The sequence below is a fragment of the Coffea arabica genome, chromosome 3c, assembly GCF_036785885.1.
Source record: "Coffea arabica cultivar ET-39 chromosome 3c, Coffea Arabica ET-39 HiFi, whole genome shotgun sequence".
NCBI classification, from domain to species: Eukaryota; Viridiplantae; Streptophyta; class Magnoliopsida; order Gentianales; family Rubiaceae; genus Coffea; species Coffea arabica.
In genome coordinates this window covers 21,719,105-21,737,913 of record NC_092314.1, presented here as the reverse complement: position 1 = coordinate 21,737,913, position 18,809 = coordinate 21,719,105, and the positions used below count along the sequence as shown (strand labels likewise).

At 40.3% G+C, this 18,809-nt stretch overlaps 1 protein-coding gene across 1 annotated transcript; it reads right to left on the bottom strand.

Moving 5' to 3' along the window:
* Positions 1–335: 335 nt before the first annotated feature.
* LOC140037887 (uncharacterized) lies at positions 336–18,449 on the bottom strand. Its single transcript, XM_072083044.1, has 5 exons — positions 17,588–18,449; positions 17,179–17,346; positions 15,801–16,542; positions 15,059–15,614; positions 336–785 (listed from the first exon to the last, which is right to left on the bottom strand). Exons 1-5 carry the CDS (start codon positions 18,447–18,449, stop codon positions 336–338), a joined length of 2,778 nt encoding a protein of 925 aa, XP_071939145.1.
* Positions 18,450–18,809: the final 360 nt, after the last annotated feature.

Here is an 18,809-nt window from a genome sequence, read left to right as displayed (position 1 = left end):
CCGAAACTTAACCTAGTTGGCCGAATTTTTCCGAATTCTCCGCACTAGCGGGTCCCACGTCAGATATATACTCTTAATTTCTCAAAAACTATTCGATACTAGAAAAATCACTTAAAAACTCTATTTAGTCATAAAAATTATCTAGAAATTTTTCAAAGCTAGAAAATGCAGAAAACATGCCATTAAAGATAATAAAACCTAAAAGTTTGAAAAAGTTACGGGTTCTCACAATCTCTCCCCCTTAAAGGAATTTCGTCCTCGAAATTTTCTCATCATTAGGATCTGTCAAAATCCAAGGTAACCAATAGATCATACCTTCTACGTCCTCAGACGAGTCAGGGACCAGATGATGCTCCAGGAAATATACTCGAACCGGTACTTTCGCTCCAGTCCCTTCTCCTTTCGACTGTCCAGGGTTGGTCTTGGCTGGTTGCTGAGAGTTCGTCTTGGTTGGTGGCGGAATCCCTCTCCTTCGTGCAGTCATGCTGGATAGTTAGAAATTTGATGTTCAGCGCTACTACAGCGCAGGCATTTTCCTTCTTTCTTCCAACAATTTGCCTCCTTGTGATTTGGCTCTCCACAATATCCACAGGGACATCGAGTAGCAGTGACCGATCCTCCCGGTGAGACACCACTGGCCACCCCCGGTTGTCGTACTCCCCCGTTTCCTTTTCCACTCTTAAGGGATGTGCTCTTATCTTCCTGTTCCGAGCTGCTCCCAGAAAGCCCCTTTTTTTGGTTTGGAAGTTCTTAACTTGTAACCTCGCAGTTTCAACTCGCTGGGCCTTCTCCACCGCATCACTAAAGGCATTAAGTTGGGCTACTGCCGATCCTTTTGAATTTCAATATTTAATCCTTGGATGAATCGCCTTATCCGTCTTTGTTCGGTTACAATCAGTTCGGGCGCAAACTAAGACTACCGAGTGAATTGACTCTCATACTCGGCTACAGTCTGAGTTCCTTGGCGAAGCCGAATGAATTCATCTTCCTTCTTTTCTTGGATTAGAGGAGGGAAAAACTTGGCATTAAATTCTCTCAGAAAGTTCGCCCACGTCCTCGGGGTTTGTTCTCTTTCCCACTTCATTCGAATGACATTCCACCAGGAACGGGCGGCTCCCTCTAGTTGAAAGACAGCAAATGTCACCTGTCTCTCCTCAGTGTAGTGTAATGCAGCAAAAATATCGATCATCTTCTCCAGCTACCTCTCAGTCACGTCAGGGTCAGGGCCTCCGAGAAATTTGGGTGGGGAGAACTTTTGAAATCTCTCAAGGGCCCTATCCTCGCTCTCTATGTGATTACCAGGGTTCCCAGGGTTGGGGTTAGGGTTTTGACCCTTTTGGTGCACTACTTGGGCTAGCAAATCAGTCATTTGCAGCATGGCAGCAGCTATTTGGACGTTGGGGTCAATCCTAGGTTCAGGGTTTGGTCCATATGAGGTTTCCCCAGCACCTCTGTCCGGCGTGGGTTGTCTACGCCCGCGCCCACGTCCTCAGCCACTACGTGTGCCCTCCATGAATCTAAGTCAATCTAGGGTCGATGTGCAAAGATAATATTAAAGATAATTATAAGCATAAGCAAATAACAAGAGATACACACAGAGCAAAAGCATATATACACACAACTAGACCGAACCAGTCACACAGTAGCAGTCAAGTAGATACAAATATGAGAGATCCATGAAAGTAGCAGGATCATCCGAAAGTAGTATAGACAGACTAGGTCACGAGTACAAAAATAACTCACGAAGAGCTTTTCCCCCTCGAGAGCTCCGTCCATAATCTACGACAACAACACCATCTATATCTTAATCAAAGTTGATCACGCTTAACCACACCCGAACAGACCATACGAAGTTCCATAGAATCACCTTTCTAGTTCACCTGAGTCCTTTTTAACCTAGATTCTCATTGATTTAGTAGCCGGGCACGAGAATCCCAAATAAGATAATTCACAACTTGAGCCGGCCGGTCCCAAGCGTAAATCATCCATTTTAAAGAATCATACCCGACATACAGATCTATCTTTCTCAAATTTCATGATAAAGATTTTTACACTTAGAACATGCATAGTTCATAACTTATGCTCAAACGAGCACTTAGACACATTCACGAAATCAAGATTGTAACACCACCGGCCCAAACTCACTCCGCGCATAGACCACGCGAAACAGCTCTGATACCACCTGTGACAGCCCACCTTCCCCTAAGGCGAACCAAAAGGATTAGCGGACTGCCTGCCCAGCTTTCGCCAGGACTAACGGTTCAGTTTAGAGCGATCTAATACGTTCCGGAACATACAAACGCGCGTAAACAAGTCAAAATCACAAAATAAAAAAAATAAAAATGGAGTGGGCCATGAATAGTAACCGACACGTCAAAATCCAACCAAGCATCATTCACATATATACATCTTGAAATTAAGCATATACAACCCAAAGTGGTATACCAAAGTCATTCAAAAGTTGATACATGTACGGTTTGCCAAATCAAAAGTGAAACGGAGCCAAAAGTACATTTAGGGTTTCAAACAAGGAGTTATACAAAAGATATGTCCATCTAGCTCGATTCGACAACCAACTATCAAATCCAGTCGAAAAGATTTATTTTCCTGTAAGGGAAACAAAAGGAACCGAAAGGGGTGAGCTCGCGCTCAATGAGGTACCAGACATATAGCAGTAAAATCATGGCATTTCACATTTAACAAGTCAGGTACACATGCCAGATGTAAAGTAAAGGAACCAATCATTTAAATAGGAAGGAAATAGGTGGCTCTCAGGAGCCAAATTCCCCTTTGCGTCACTGAAGCTCGATCGAAATAATAGTTGACACTCCGTCAACGCTAAAGGAGTAACCAATACCGTAGACTCCACTTTCTCCGAGTCCTTCCACCTCACATACCCCTACCGGGTCTGAAATCCAATCAGATCAGAAATGGTAATACTCGAGTATACCGGAATCAAGGGTCTCAATACCCAAAGATCCCAAAACAGACTACCGTGGTTCGTTATCTAATCGACCAGGCCCTTGCCGGCCCGACTCGAGTAACTAGCCACAGGGGTTGAGCTTAGAGGTCACAGAAAGGTCGTTGGATACAAGCTTCCAAACGACGTCAGAACAGATACAGATACCAGATGTAGATAGCAGATTCAGAGATGCACTCAAAATTGGCATATGAACAGATAAGAGAACGAGTGTGATAAAGTACAGCCTCGTCTCAAACAGAATAAACAGATAGTTCAGTCGTTCATATCACAAATTGCATGTACAGAAACCGAATTAAACAACAACAAGTAAGGGGAGTGGTACACTCACCGGTGTCAGTACAGATACCTTAAAAGTTTTTTACCCCAAAAGAGAGCTTTAATCACCAAGAAACCCTAAAATAACCAAGGTGAAACAATTATGGTTCCCACTTTCACGAATTCAATACACGAAATGCATAAATAAGACTTAACTATAAGTGGTGTGCCTGATCAAATTAGCTACCAGTGCAAAGAAATAACAATTAAATTGGAGTAAAAGGTAGCGGTTGGTATCAAAACATGAACAACCCTAAAACCCTTCGTTCAAGTCACAAGTAAATCCAACTAGCCTTCAAGAAAAATTTCGGCAGCAAATCCCTTGTGTTTACCTATTTTCCAGCCATTAATGGCTTCATTATTTCCTCAAATCAGTCCCAACATCTCATACAAAAATAATCTCATTTCCAAAAGCCGTTCACTAGACTTAAAGTCATTCAAGTACAAAATTTAGCTAGGAAAATGACCGGAAATAAAAGTCAAGCCCTAAAATATTCAAATAAGTACAATAAAACTCGATTACAAGTCATAAACCAAATCCACATACTACCAAAATAGGGCTCCATAAGAATGTCTAAGTACTAGAGTAAACCAGGAAAATCCGGAAATGGAAGTAATCTCTAATCCAAAAAAAACAGTTTTTGACATCATTTTGCGGTTTTGGTACCATTGGCACTACGATTATCGGATTGAGGTGAAAGATACACTTTTTCGAAGCTAAGAGATCGGGTACAATGTTGAAGAAAGCTACTCTGTCCAGTTTCGAGTGTAACCAGGTCAAAAATGCAAGATACTAAACCAGAACCGCAAAACAGGTTTCGCCAACCGCATTCTGGTTCAAACATCATAAGTCAGTCTAGCTAAGTCCAAATCCAATGATTCCAAAGCCATCCAAAAGCTAAGATACAAAGCTACATTTCATCAGAGACCTCAACACATTCCTAACCAAATTAACCAATTACAGACGCAACTATCAAATTCGGGTAAAACCAGGGCAGCAAGGGTAATTCTATTTTTTCTCTAGTTATGTTCCTCTGATTGACCTGAAATTTTGCAGGCATATCTAAAATATCATTCCCTACAACTTTTATGTTTTAACCAAAGGCCAATTCGGTCTCTAACTATAAGCTACAGTGCCAGGCAGAATGTAAGAACATGAAACCCTAGCTTTCCAAAATTTCTTCCAAAACAGAAATTGCTTGCAATTAACCACTTTTTCCACTTTCTAGCTTCCTTAAATATCATTTCCAATCATCATACATGACCACATAATCATATTCATATGAAAACAGAAAAATCCCCAATAGTTACAAAACTTCACCAATTCAACCAAAAATCAAGATATAATCCATAAAAGTGCATCTTATACTACCACCAATCATGAATTAAGCATTATTAGAGGGAGGAGAGGGGTCCTTAACTACTCACCTTGGCAACACAAGAGAGAGAGTAACTAATCTCTTTAGCCTTCCAAACAACTCCACAAAACACCTCACTATCACTCCCTTAAGTGTTTCTATGGAGCAAAAACAAGATTCAATGGTTGATTTGGTAGATTGGAGCAAGATTGAAGCAAAACTTGGAGAGCTTTTCCCTTTCTTTTTTTCTTGAAGTGGCCGGCCAAAGAGAAGAAGAAAATGGTGAAATTTTGGAAATTTTTGTGATTTATTTGGTCAAATGGAAAAAGGTGAATAGTGGTCTTCAAGTCCAACCTACCACTAAGTGACACTTGTCACTTTATTTAATGCATCCCTATCTTTTTGTTTCCTCTCACATCAATCCAAATAGCAACCTCTAATTATCTCTTAGCACCCGATAATTTAAACCCAGTATCCGAAACTTAACCTAGTTGGCCGAATTTTTCCGAATTTTCCGCACTAGCGGGTCCCACGTCCGATATATACTCTTAATTTCTCAAAAACTATTCGATACTAGAAAAATCACCTAAAAACTCTATTTACTCATAAAAATTATCTAGAAATTTTTCCTAAGCAAGAAAATGCAGAAAACATGCCATTAAAGATAATAAAACCTAAAAATTTGAAAAAGTTACGGGTTCTCACAATCTCTCCCCGTTAAAGGAATTTCGTCCTCGAAATTTTCTCATCATTGGGATTTGTCAAAATCCAAGGTAACCAATGGATCATACCTTCTACGTCCTCAGATGAGTCAGGGACCTTATGATGCTCCAGGGAATATCCTCGAGCCGGTACTTTTGCTCCAGTCCCTCCTCCTTTCGACTGTCCAGGGTTGGTCTTGGCTGGTTGCTGAGAGTTGGTTTTGGTTGGTGGCGGAGTCCCTCTTCTTCGTGCAGTCGTGCTGGACAGTTAGCAATTCGATGTTCGGCGCTACCACAGCGCAGGCATTTTCCTTCTTTCTTCCAACAATTTGCCTCCGTGTGATTTGGCTCTCCGCAATATCCACAGGGACATCGAGTAGCAGTGACCGATCCTCCAGGTGAGACACCACTGGCCACCCCCGGTTGTCGTACTCCCCCGTTTCCTTTTCCACTCTTAGGGGATGTGCTCTTATCTTCCTGTTCCGAGCTGCTCCCAGGAAAGCCCCTTTTTTTGGCTTGGAAGTTCTTAACTTGTAACCTCGCAGTTTCAACTCGCTGGGCCTTCTCCACCGCATCACTAAAGGCATTAAGTTGGGCTACTGCCAAATCCTTTTGAATTTCAACATTTAATCCTTGGATGAATCGCCTTATCCGTCTTTGTTCGGTTACAATCAGTTCGGGCGCAAACTTAGACTATCGAGTGAATTGACTCTCATACTCGGCTACGGTCTGAGTTCCTTGGTGAAGCCGAATGAATTCATCTTCTTTCTTTTCTTGGATTAGAGGAGGAAAAAACTTGGCATTAAATTCTCTCATAAAGTTCGCCCACGTCCTCGGGGTTTGTTCTCTTTCCCACTTCATTCGAATGACATTCCACCAGGAACGGGCAGCTCCCTCTTGTTGAAAGACAGCAAATGTCACCTGTCTCTTCTCAGTGTAGTGTAATGCAGAAAAAATATCGATCATCTTCTCCAGCCACCTCTCAGTCACGTCAGGGTCAGGGCCTCCGAGAAATTTGGGTGGGAAGAACTTTTTAAATCTCTCAAGGGCCCTATCCTCGCCCTCTATGTGATTACCAGGGTTCCCAGGGTTGGGGTTAGGGTTTTGACCCTGTTGGTGCACTACTTCGGCTAGCAAATCAGTCATTTGCTGCATGACAGCAGTTATTTGGACGTTGGGGTCAATCCTAGGTTCAGGGTTTGGTCCAGATGAGGTTTCCCCAGCACCTCTGTCCGGCGTGGGTTGTCTACGCCCTCGCCCACGTCCTCAGCCACTACCTGTGCCCTCCATGAATCTAAGTCAATCTAGGGTCGAGGTGCAAAGATAATATTAAAAATAATTATAAGCATAAGCAAATAACAAGAGGTACACACAAAGCAAAAGCATATATACACACAACTAGACCGAACCAGTCACACAGTAGCAGTCAAGTAGATACAAATGTGAGAGATCCATGAAAGTAGCGGGATCATCCGAAAGTAGTATAGACAGACTAGGTCACGAGTACAAAAATAACTCACGAAGAGCTTTTCCCCCTCGAGAGCTCCGTCCATAATTTACGACAACAACACCATCTATATCTTAATCAAAGTTGATCACGCTTAACCACACCCGAACAGACCATACGAAGTTCCATAGAATCACCTTTCTAGTTCACCTGAGTCCTTTTTAACCTAGATTCTCATTGATTTAGTAGCCGGGCACGAGAATCCCAAATAAGATAATTCACAACTCGAGCCGACCGGTCCCAAGCGTAAATCATCCATTTTAAAGATTCCTACCTGACATACAGATCTATCTTACTCAAATTTCATGATAAAGATTTTTACACTTAGAACATGCATAGTTCATAACTTATGCTCAAACGAGCACTTAGACACATTCACGAAATCAAGATTGTAACACTATTGGCCCAAACTCACTCCGCGCAGAGACCACGCGAGCAGCTCTGATACCACCTGTGACAGCCCACCTTCCCCTAAGGCGAACCAAAGGGGTTAACGGACTGCCTGCCCAGCTTTCGCCAGGACTAACGGTTCAGGTTAGAGTGATCTAATACGTTCCGGAACATACAAACACGCGTAAACAAGTCAAAATCACAAAATAAAAAAAAAAGAAAACGGAGTCGGCCATGAATAATAACCGACACGTCAAAATCCAACCAAGCATCAATCACATATATACATCTTGAAATTAAGCATATACAACCCAAAGTGGTATACCAAAGTCATTCAAAAGTTGATACATGCACGGTTTGCCAAATCAAAAGTGAAACGGACCCAAAAGTACAGTTAGGGTTTCAAACAAGGAGTTATACAAAAGATATGTCCATCTAGCTCGATTCGGCAACCAACTATCAAATCCAGTCCAAAAGATTTATTTTCCTGTAAGGGAAACAAAAGGAACCGAAAGGGGTGAGCTTGCGCTCAATGAGGTACCTGACATATAGCTGTAAAAACATGGCATTTCACATTTCACAAATCAGGTAAGAATGCCAGATGTAAAGTAAAGGAACCAATGATTTAAATAGGAAGGATACAGGTGGCTCTCAGGAGCCAAATTCCCATTTGCGTCGCTGAAGCACGATCGAAATAATAGTTGACACTCCATCAACGCTAAAGGAGTAACCAATACCGTAGACTCCACTTTCTCCGATTCCTTCCACCTCACATACCCCTACCAGGCCCGAAATCCAATCAGATCAGAAATGGTAATACTCGAGTATACCGGAATCAAGGGTCTCAATAACCAAAAATCCCAAAACAGACTACAGTAGTTCGTTATCTAATCGACCAGCCCCTTGCCGGCCCGACTCGAGTAACTAGCCACAGGGGTTGAGCTCAGAGGTCACAGAAAGGTCGTTGGATACAAGCTTCCAAACGACGTCAGAACAGATACAGATACAGATACCAGATACAGATAGCAGATTCAGAGATGCACTCAAAATTGGCATATGAACAGACAAGAGAACGAGTGTGATAAAGTACACCTTCGTCTCAAACAGAATAAACAGATAGTTCAGTCGTTCATATCACAAATTGCATGTACAGAAACCGAATTAAACAACAACAAGTAAGGGGAGTGGTACACTCACCGGTGTCAGTACAGATACCTCAAAAGTTTTTTACCCCAAAAGAGAGCTTTAATCACCAAGAAACCCTAAAATAACCAAGGTGAAACAATTATGGTTCCCACTTTCACGAATTCAATACACGAAATGCATAAATAAGACTTAACTATAAGTGGTGTGCCTGATCAAATTAGCTACCAGTGCAAAGAAATAACAATGAAATTGGAGTAAAAGGTAGCGGTTGGTATCACAACATGAACAACCCTAAAACCATTCGTTCAAATCACAAGTAAATCCAACTAGCCTTCAAGAAAAATTTCGGCAGCAAATCCCTTGTGTTTACCTATTTTCCTGCCATTAATGGCTTCATTATTTCCTCAAATCAGTCCCAACATCTCATACAAAAATAATCTCATTTCCAAAAGCCGTTCACTAGAGTTAAAGTCTTTCAAGTACAAAATTTAGCTAGGAAAATGACCGGAAATAAAAGTCAAGCCCTAAAATATTCAAATAAGCACAATAAAACTTGATTACAAGTCATAAACCAAATCCACATACTACCAAAATAGGGCTCCATAAGAATGTCTAAGTACTAGAGTAAACCAGGAAAATCTGGAAATGGAAGTAATCTATAATCCAAAAAAAACAGTTTTTGACGTCATTTTGCGGTTTTGGCACCATTGGCACAACAATTATCGGATTGAGGTGAAAGATACACTTTTTTGAAGCTAAGAGATAGGGATACAATGTTGAAGAAGGCTACTCTGTCCAGTTTCGAGTGTAACCAGGTCAAAAATGCAAAATACTAAACCAGAACCGCAAAACAGGTTTCACCAACCGCATTCTGGTTCAAACATCATAGGTCAGGCTGCCTAAATCCAAATCCAGTGATTCTAAAGCCATACGAAAGCTAATATACAAAGCTACATTTCATCAGGAGACCTCAACAACCAATTCCTAAGCATTCCCAATCAAATTAACCAATTACAGACGCAACTATCAAATTCGGGTAAAACCAGGGCAGCAAGGGTAATTCCATTTTTTCTCAAGCTACGTTGCTCCGATTGACCTGACATTTTGTAGGCATATCTAAAATATTATTCCCTACAACTTTCATGTTTTAACCCAAGGCCAATTCAGCTTCTAACTATAAGCTACAGTGCCGGGCAGAATCTAAGAACATGAAACCCTAGCTTTCCAAAATTTCTTCCAAAACAGAAATTGCTTGCAATTAACCACTTTTTCCACATTCTAGCTTCCTTAAATATAATTTCCAATCATTATACATGACCACATAATCATATTCATATGAAAAAAGAAAAATCCCCAATAGTTACAAAAGTTCACCAATTCAACCAAAAATCAAGATATAATCCATAAAAATGCATCTTATACTACCACCAATCATGAATTAAGCATTATTAGAGGGAGGAGAGGGGTCCTTAACTACTCACCTTGGCAACACAAGAGAGAGAGTAACTAATCTCTTTAGCCTTCCAAACAACTCCACAAAACACCTCACTATCACTCCCTTAAGTGTTTCTATGGAGCAAAAACAAGATTCAATGGTTGATTTGGTAGATTGGAGCAAGATTGAAGCAAAACTTGGGGAGCTTTTCCCTTTCTTTTTTTCTTGAAGTGGCCGGCCAAAGAGAAGAAGAAAATGGTGAAATTTTGGAAATTTTTGTGATTTATTTGGTCAAATGGAAAAAGGTGAATAGTGGTCTTCAAGTCCAACCAACCACTAAGTGACACTTGTCACTTTATTTAATGCATCCCTATCTTTTTGTTTCCTCTCACATCAATCCAAATAGCAACCTCTAATTATCTCTTAGCACCCGATAATTTAAACCCAGTATCCGAAACTTAACCTAGTTGGCCGAATTTTTCCGAATTTTCCGCACTAGCGGGTCCCACGTCCGATATATACTCTTAATTTCTCAAAAACTATTCGATACTAGACAAAATCACCTAAAAACTCTATTTACTCATAAAAATTATCTAGAAATTTTTCCTAAACAAGAAAATGCAGAAAACATGCCATTAAAGATAATAAAACCTAAAAATTTGAAAAAGTTACGGGTTCTCACACTCTCTCCCCCTTAAAGGAATTTCGTCCTTGAAATTTTCTCATCATTGGGATCTGTCAAAATCCAAGGTAACCAATGGATCATACCTTCTACGTTCTCAGATGAGTCAGGGACCTGATGATGCTCCAGGGAATATACTCGAGCCGGTACTTTCGCTCCAGTCCCTTCTCCTTTCGACTGTCCAGGGTTGGTCTTGGTTGGTTGCTGAGAGTTAGTCTTGGTTGGTGGCGGAGTCCCTCTCCTTCGCGCAGTCGTGCTGGACAGTTAGCAATTCGATGTTCGGCGCTACCACAGCGCAGGCATTTTCCTTCTTTCTTCCAACAATTTGCCTCCGTGTGATTTGGCCCTCCGCAATATCCACAGGGACATCGAGAAGCAGTGACTGATCCTCCCGGTGAGACACCACTGGCCACCCCCGGTTTTCGTACTCCCCCGTTTCCTAACCTAGGCTCTGATACAACCTGTGGCGACCCCACTTCCCCCTAAGGCGAACCAAAGGGTTGGCGGCTGTCTGCCCAGCTCTCGCCAGGACTCATGCAAGCATTCTAACCCAAATCCTTTCGAAGAATAACCTAATCTATTACAAAACAATTCTCCCGAAGAACGCCGTCACTAAAACCATATTAACTTCAGAGATAGTAGTAATTTAACGTAGCCAATCGACGGCTCCTAAAAATCTCACGCGTTATGAACTGCGGAATAGAATCGTACCGTCCCAACTAAGAAAAATTTCATACAACAAAATACAACAATCAAGCCAAGCATCCAAATTAAGTTTTACACATTTTCCAGCTTCAAGTGGCAATCCAAAATAAAAAGTACATTATCCAAATTAAACGTATTACAGCCCACAAAAGTAGTCATGGTATTCAAATACATCCCAAAAGGAAAGCATGAGTAAGTTTCAAAGCTTTTAATTTCCAGAACCTGTTAAGGAAAACAAATAGACGTGGGGTGAGTTAGATTCATGAGTCGAGGGATTCACCTAACGACGAAACTGCAGTTGGATTCACGAGTCGAGAGATTCACCTAACGACGCAACTGCAGTTGGATTCAGGAGTCGAGGGATTCACCTAACGACGCAACTACATTTAGATTCGAGGATTCAAGAGTCGAGGAAAAAAAATATTTCACGCAAGTCACCACTCGAACGGCTAGTGCGATAAAGTACACACTGCTCACTTAGATGGATCAAAAACTAGTTTTGCAAGTATCACATTTCAAGTCAAGAAAGCACTTTAATCAAGTAGGAATAGAACAAGCAAGGACACTCACTAAGAGTGAAATTCAGATGTCAATTTGGGAGTCGAAATCCGCATCCTCGCTATATCCTAGAAAATCAAGTTTTAAAACTATAAGTTTTATATTCGAGCTCTTGGTTTATAAGTGTAGAAGTTTATCTAGTATACAACTATTTTATTTTCTCGGAATAAATCAACACTCTTTCCAAGGTTAAAGCTTAGCAAAAGTAGTGAAATGTTTCGTAGGGTTTTCACTAAAATTCCTTTCTTTCTAAAAATATAACTAGTATTACTTTCTGTAAATACTTTCTTCCCGAACAAGTTTTCTGCACTTTTAGTTAAAATCACTTAAAATCTCATATTTTGGAAGATTCCTCTAGAAAACTAGCAGGATACAAGTCTTAAAGAAATAAAAGGAGATGAAATAAGACTTAGGGGTTTAGAAGCTAGAAAAATTATTTTCTATAGCTATTAAAGCTAGTTTAAGCTTAAGGGAAAAAAATATCGAGTCGGCACGGTTTAGAAAATCCCCACACAAGAATTGCTAACTTAAACGTACGATACTAAGTTTTATCGATTAATGCTAAGCACAAAAATATTTAAATAGGTTGCTTAAGCATTCGCGAATTCGCAGGGTCGAAACGAATTTCACAAGTTCGATTCCATTTCGAAGTCACATTATAACTCAAATTTGCCATCAAATAAAAATCACATCTCAAGTCAATAACAATGAATATAAAACTTCCAAGCAGTTCTAGCAGTTAATTTTATCAAGCTATAACACTTATAGCAATAAAGCTAGAATTTCAAGCGTTTAAATTCAGTAACAAATATATAAACATGAGGCAAGATTTGTAACGACATTTTTTGTCCAAGATTGCATCAAAATCTCTTTACACGTAGCCACGTGCAAATCAAACATTTCACAATAGTTATATTTCAATGCCGATAATTTCACCACAACACTGCAGTCATAGTAAAATCAAATGTTTCATTGCTAAACAACTTTCACAGCCTAACGTGCACATTTTTCCAGCTCAACACAATACTGCAGCTCAACCTTTCGGTCATTAAAATTTCCAGCACTTCGTTGTTCATGAATTCAATATTTCCTTGGCTAAGACATGCTATTAAACTCTCAACTTCATCATGTAATTACTTGGCTAGACAGTTAATATTTCCAGCTTGAAATTAAATTTAAACAACTGTTATAATCCTCAAAATTCCCAGGTTCAAACTCACGGCAGTTCACAACAATTTTCCAGCAATTGTATGTTCTTAATCCAGCTTTTTCCTTGACTAAATCAGTATTTTAGGGACTCAAATTCAACAGGCAACTGCTTAACCACTTGATTAACATTTCTAGTTCAACATCAGATTCATTTAACACTACAACCATTGCTAAAATCCAGAGATTATATCAACTAGTCTCGGATGATCATGCATGAAACAATTTTTCTGTTTTCATTTTATTTTCTTGGTTAGCCGAGCTACTTAGCCTCATGTAAGACTTAATTACCTTTTTATTAGTGAGGTAATCACATTCGCAAGCTCTGATTATATCAATTAACCAAGATTACAGCTGCGTTTCTGGTTCAAGCTCACGGCAAGTCTAAATTTCTTGCGCACATCAGATTTCTTTTTCTTCAAATCATCATTCAATGGTTCAAAAATCAACATGCAAGGTCCTAAACATCTTAATCATTCAAGTTTAAGTTAGCTAATCATAATCTCAGGTTCTGATTATCACAATAAAGCAGATTACATCATGCATTTCTTAATCGATTCTCGGCCAACCATTTTCTTTTCAAAACAGAATTTTCTTATGCTTTAACATCATCATCCGAATGCACAAATCAACATGCATGGTCTTAATCATCAATTTTTCACTCGGCTAATTACATCTAGGTGTTCAGATTGCTAAGAGTGAACAATTTCGGAGCTGCATTTCCTATTTCAGCTCAAGGTCAAAATTTATCCCTTCGTACAGCAAGTTTTTCTTTTCTTTTCCAGTTCATCATCCGATCGATTAACTCTACATGCATGCTCCTAATTAACTCAATCTACCTCTAATTAGTTTAATCTAGCTCAGAGGTTACCTCAGATTGCAGCTCACTCACAAGAAATCTGAAAAATTTCCTGTTCTCCCTCTCGGCTTTCGGCTCGCAGAGGTTTTGGTTGCAGTTGTTGCAACTGGGATGGTGTTGCAGTGAGGAGTGCTGAAGTGCAGTTGTTTGGAGTTGAAAAATACAGACGGAAGCTCACACACGGTTCTCTCCTTCCTTCTCCCTCTCGCTTCTCCTTCTCGGACAGGAACAGCGAACTATCGCAGCTCACTGTTTTTCTCTCCTTGCTCTCGGTTGTCAGGTGTAGTTGTGGTTGAGGTGAGATGTTGCGGAGTTAAGGAATGTGATGTTGCGGGGTTGAGGAAAAAAACAGGGAGATGGCTCGCGGTTTTGGAGGGAGTTGGAGTGTAGGAAGAGGTTGAGTGTGGAAGTGGTGAAGGTGAGCATTGGCCGAATGGTGAGGTTGATCATAATGCTGTTCGGAAATGTTTTGGGATTGCATGGTGATTTCGTGATATTGTGAAGGGTAGTTTAGACATTTCACATTGCCCTACTAATCCTTACTTGAGTCCTTGATTTTAACTTAACACCAAAAATTTATTCCGAATATAAATTAAACTCCTAATGATACACTAATCTCACATGGTTTCAATTATCGAAATTTTTACGTCCTACACGTATTTAGTATACTTGTATTGTTTTTACCTAAAATTTATCGGCTTCGTCCTATCGTGAGAATTTTTGGTAGTATTTAACGTTATTCACTAATTAGAATTAATTATTGGACTTCAAGTAATTTATTTTAAGGTAGTAAAATTAATCCACTCAGGTGATATTAATTTAGCATAATAAAACTAAGTACTTTAATATTTTATGTTGAGGTGCTAAAATTTATTCTAACTCTAAAAGTATTAATTTAGTCTAGCAAAACCAAGAAATTTCATGTCTTAGAAAAATTATATTATTCCTTTCATGAAAAGTGTTTTTACGCACTTATTTTGAAACAAGTGAAAGTAATACTAGAATTTACTAATGAATTAAAAATGCAAATGAAATATGAAATGATATTTGTATATATATTTTCAGGGTTCTCACATCCTCCCCTCCTTACAAAGAATTTTGACCTCAAAATTCACACTTCCTAAAGAAATAAATCGGGGTACTTTTTCTGCATTTCTTCTTCTAACTCCCAAGTTGCTTGCTCAAGTCCATGATTTCTCCATAGAATCTTTACCAGAGGAATTTTCTTATTTCTCAGCTCCTTCACTTCTCTATCTAAAACCTGAACTGGCCCTTCTTCATAGGTTAACGTCTCATCTACTTCTATTCCTTCCAATTGCAGCACATGGCTTGGGTCGGGGTGATATTTCCTAAGCATGGAGACATGAAATACGTCGTGAACTTTAGCCATGCTTGCAGGCAATTTCAACTGATATGCTACATTCCCGACTCGCTTCAAAATTTTGAAAAGTCTGATATACCTTGGCTTTAGCTTCTTACCTTTCTTGGATACTACTCCGCTCTTCAAGGGTTTAACTCGTAGGAAAGCCTTGTCTCCTACTTCGAATTCCAAGTCTTTCCTCCTCGTGTCGGCATAGCTCTTTTGTCTACTCTGGGTAGCTTGAAGCCTTTCTCTAATTAATTTCACTTTCTCCTGGGCTTCTACAATCCAAGGTATCGCTGTTGGATCCATAACTTTCCTTTCTCCAACTTCATCCCAATGAATCGGAGATCGACACCTTCTTCCGTACAACGCTTCATAAGGTGCCATTTGGATTGAGGCTTGATAGCTGTTGTTATACGCAAATTCTACTAAGGTCATATATTGGCTCCATTTACCTCCAAAATCCAGTATACACGAGCTCAGCAGATCTTCCAAAGTTTGAATTGTCCTTTCCGACTGCCCGTCGGTTTGGGGATGGTACAACTTGGTCCCCAAAGACTCCTGAAATTTCTGCCAAAAACGCGAGACAAACCTTGGGTCTCGATCAGACACGATACTTACAGGGATACCATGTAATCTTAGGATCTCTTCTGTGTACAACTTGACCAGTTTTTCCAAAGAAAAGCTCATGCTTACGGGTAGGAAATGTGCAGATTTAGTGAGTCGGTCAACTATTACCCAAATTGCATCAAATCCTTTTTGACTTCTAGGCAATCCCGTTACAAAATCCATTGTTATATGTTCCCATTTCCATTCAGGGATTTCTAACGATTGCAATAAACCAGAGGGCTTCTGATGCTCAGCTTTTACTTGTTGGCAGATCAAGCATCTCTGTACAAAATCTGCCACGTCCTTTTTCAAACCTTCCCACCAGTATAATCCCTTCACATCATGATACATCTTGGTCACACCTGGGTGTATAGTATACTTCGATCGATGTGATTCTTCTAAAATTCCTTTCCTTATCTCTTCATCTGCCGGAATCACAATTCGATCTCGAAACCTCAATACACCTTCAGACCCTAATTTAAAGTCTAGGGTTTCCCCTTTTTGCACTTTCTCCAAATTCTTCTGAATCATAGGGTCCGTTTTCTGGGCCTCCTTAATATGCTCTAGTAACGGTGATTTTAACGATAAGTTCCCAAATAATATCTTCAGTTTCTCCAAGCGAGGGTTCCAACCACTTATTTCTTCTAACATGTCCCATTCTTTAACCATTAACCCTGCTACTTGGGCCTTTCTACTTAGAGCGTCAGCTACCACATTGGCTTTTCCTGGGTGGTAATTAATCGAACAGTCATAATCTTCCAAAAATTCTACCCATCGCCTTTGTCTCAAATTTAGTTCCTTTTGGGAGAACAAGTACTTGAGGCTCTTATGGTCCGTATAAACCTCAAAAGTCACGCCATACAAGTAGTGTCTCCATTTCTTTAAGGCAAAAATTACTGCAGCTAGTTCTAGGTCATGAGTTGGGTAGTTTTGTTCGTGAGGTTTCAATCTTCTGGAGGCATAGGCAACCACTTTACCATTTTGCATTAAAACGCATCCTAAACCTTCTCTGGAAGCATCGGAGTACACTGCATAACCTTCTCCTCCTTCAGGTAACACCAAGACAGGAGCGGATGTTAAACGCTTCTTCAATTCCTGAAAACTTGACTCACACTTCGGAGTCCAAATAAATTTGTTCCCTTTCTTGGTTAGCTCAGTCATAGGTCCAGCAATTTTTGAGAAATCCTTGATGAATCGGCTATAGTAACCTGCTAAACCCAAGAAACTTCTCACTTCTGTTGGAGTTTCTGGCTATTTCCATATCATAACAGTCTCAACTTTTGTCTGATCCACGGCAATTCCATCTTTAGAAATCTTGTGCCCTAGAAATGAAATCTCCTCCAACCAAAACTCGCACTTACTGAACTTGGCATATAACTTATGCTCCCTTAATATTTGCAAGACTATCTCCAAGTGCTTAACATGTTCCTCTCGTGTCTTAGAGTATATCAAGATATCATAGATGAAAATCACTACAAACTGATCCAAATACTTCTTAAAGACTCTCTGCATTAAATCCATGAATGCAGCTGGTGCATTAGTTAAACCAAAAGGCATGACTGTGAACTCAAAATGTCCATATCTCGTATTAAAAGCAGTCTTGGGTATATATTCCTTCTAAATCTTTAACTGGTAATACCCTTGCCTCAAGTCCAGCTTAGAGAAAATACCCTTGCAGTTGGTCGAACAAACTATCTATCAACGGTATAGGGTATTTATTCTTAATTGTAACCTCATTTAACCCTCGGTAATCGATACATAACCTCAAACTTCCGTCCCTTTTCTTGACAAATAGAACGGGTGCTCCCCATGGTGAATCACTCTCTTTCACAAAACCTTTCTCCAACAGATCCTGCAATTGAATTTTCAACTCCTTCAGCTCGACAGGAGCCATTCGGTACGGAGTCTTAGAAATTGGAGCCGTTCCAGGCACCAAGTCAATCTTAAACTCCACTTCTCTTTCCGGCGGTAGAGTCTTTAGCTCTTCGGGAAAAACATCCGGAAATTCCCGTACCACTGGTACATCTTCTAACTTCACTTGATTGCTGGGAGCGTTAATCAAGAAGGCTAAGAAACCTTGAGCTCCTTTAGACAACATTTTCCTCGCCCGTATTCCTGAGATCATAACAGATGATGCTAACCTACCCTTAACATCTAACCTCAAGGTTGCTTCTCCAGGTATACAGAATTCTACCACTTTCGCTCGGCAATCAAGCTTAGCATGATAATGGCCTAGGAAATCCATTCCTATGATAACGTCGTACCCTTTTATGTCCAGACTGATTAGATCCACTAGCATTTTACGCTCTCCAATCCAGAATTCACAATTCTTATAGGCTAAGCTAGTGATTATCTTCTTATTACCCATTGGTGTCCTAACTTCAAGATCAAAGGGTAATCTAACAGGTTTCACATCTATTCCAGACATAAAAGATGGATTTACGAATGAATGGGTTGCACCAGGGTCAATTAACACTTTAGCTAATCGATGAAAAATGGGGAGAGTACCTTCCACGACTTCCGAGGAATCAGGTACAGGTTGGTCATCTATAGCATACACTCTGGCAGGAACTGTCGGCCGGCTCCCTCCAGAAGTGTTTGGTCTAGCGTTTGGGGTAATCTCTTCCTGCATTTTTGGACATCCAGAAATTTGGTGCTCGCTACTTCCGCATCTCAAGCACTTTCCTTGCTTCTTCCAGCAACCATCTATAGTATGGCCAGGTTTCTTACAATAGGCATAAGTCACTTGGGGAATTATTGCTCGGCCTCCTTGCGAGGTATTCCTAGGTTGTCCCCTTCCATTCGGTCCCACTCTAGTTCCATTATTTCGTCCCCCTGCATTCCTTGCCCCGGTTCCTCTTGCTTGTGCGCCTCATGGTGCTCCAGGGCTAGTCACTCCACTGGTTCCTCGGCCTACTTTGGCCGGTGGAGCATTTCCATACGTCGGCTCCCGACTACTGCTAGGAGCAAATCTTTTCTTGGCCTGAAAAGA

Coding starts and splice junctions, on each gene's coding strand:
- LOC140037887 (XM_072083044.1), bottom strand. CDS start 18,449: ATGCAGGAAGAGATTACCCCAAACGCTAGACCAAACACTTCTGGAGGG. Junction 17,347..17,587: donor TGTCAAGAAAAGGGACGGAA/GTTTGAGGTTAT, acceptor CTAATGCACCAG/CTGCATTCATGGATTTAATG. Junction 16,543..17,178: donor TAAGTTATATGCCAAGTTCA/GTAAGTGCGAGT, acceptor ATTACCACCCAG/GAAAAGCCAATGTGGTAGCT.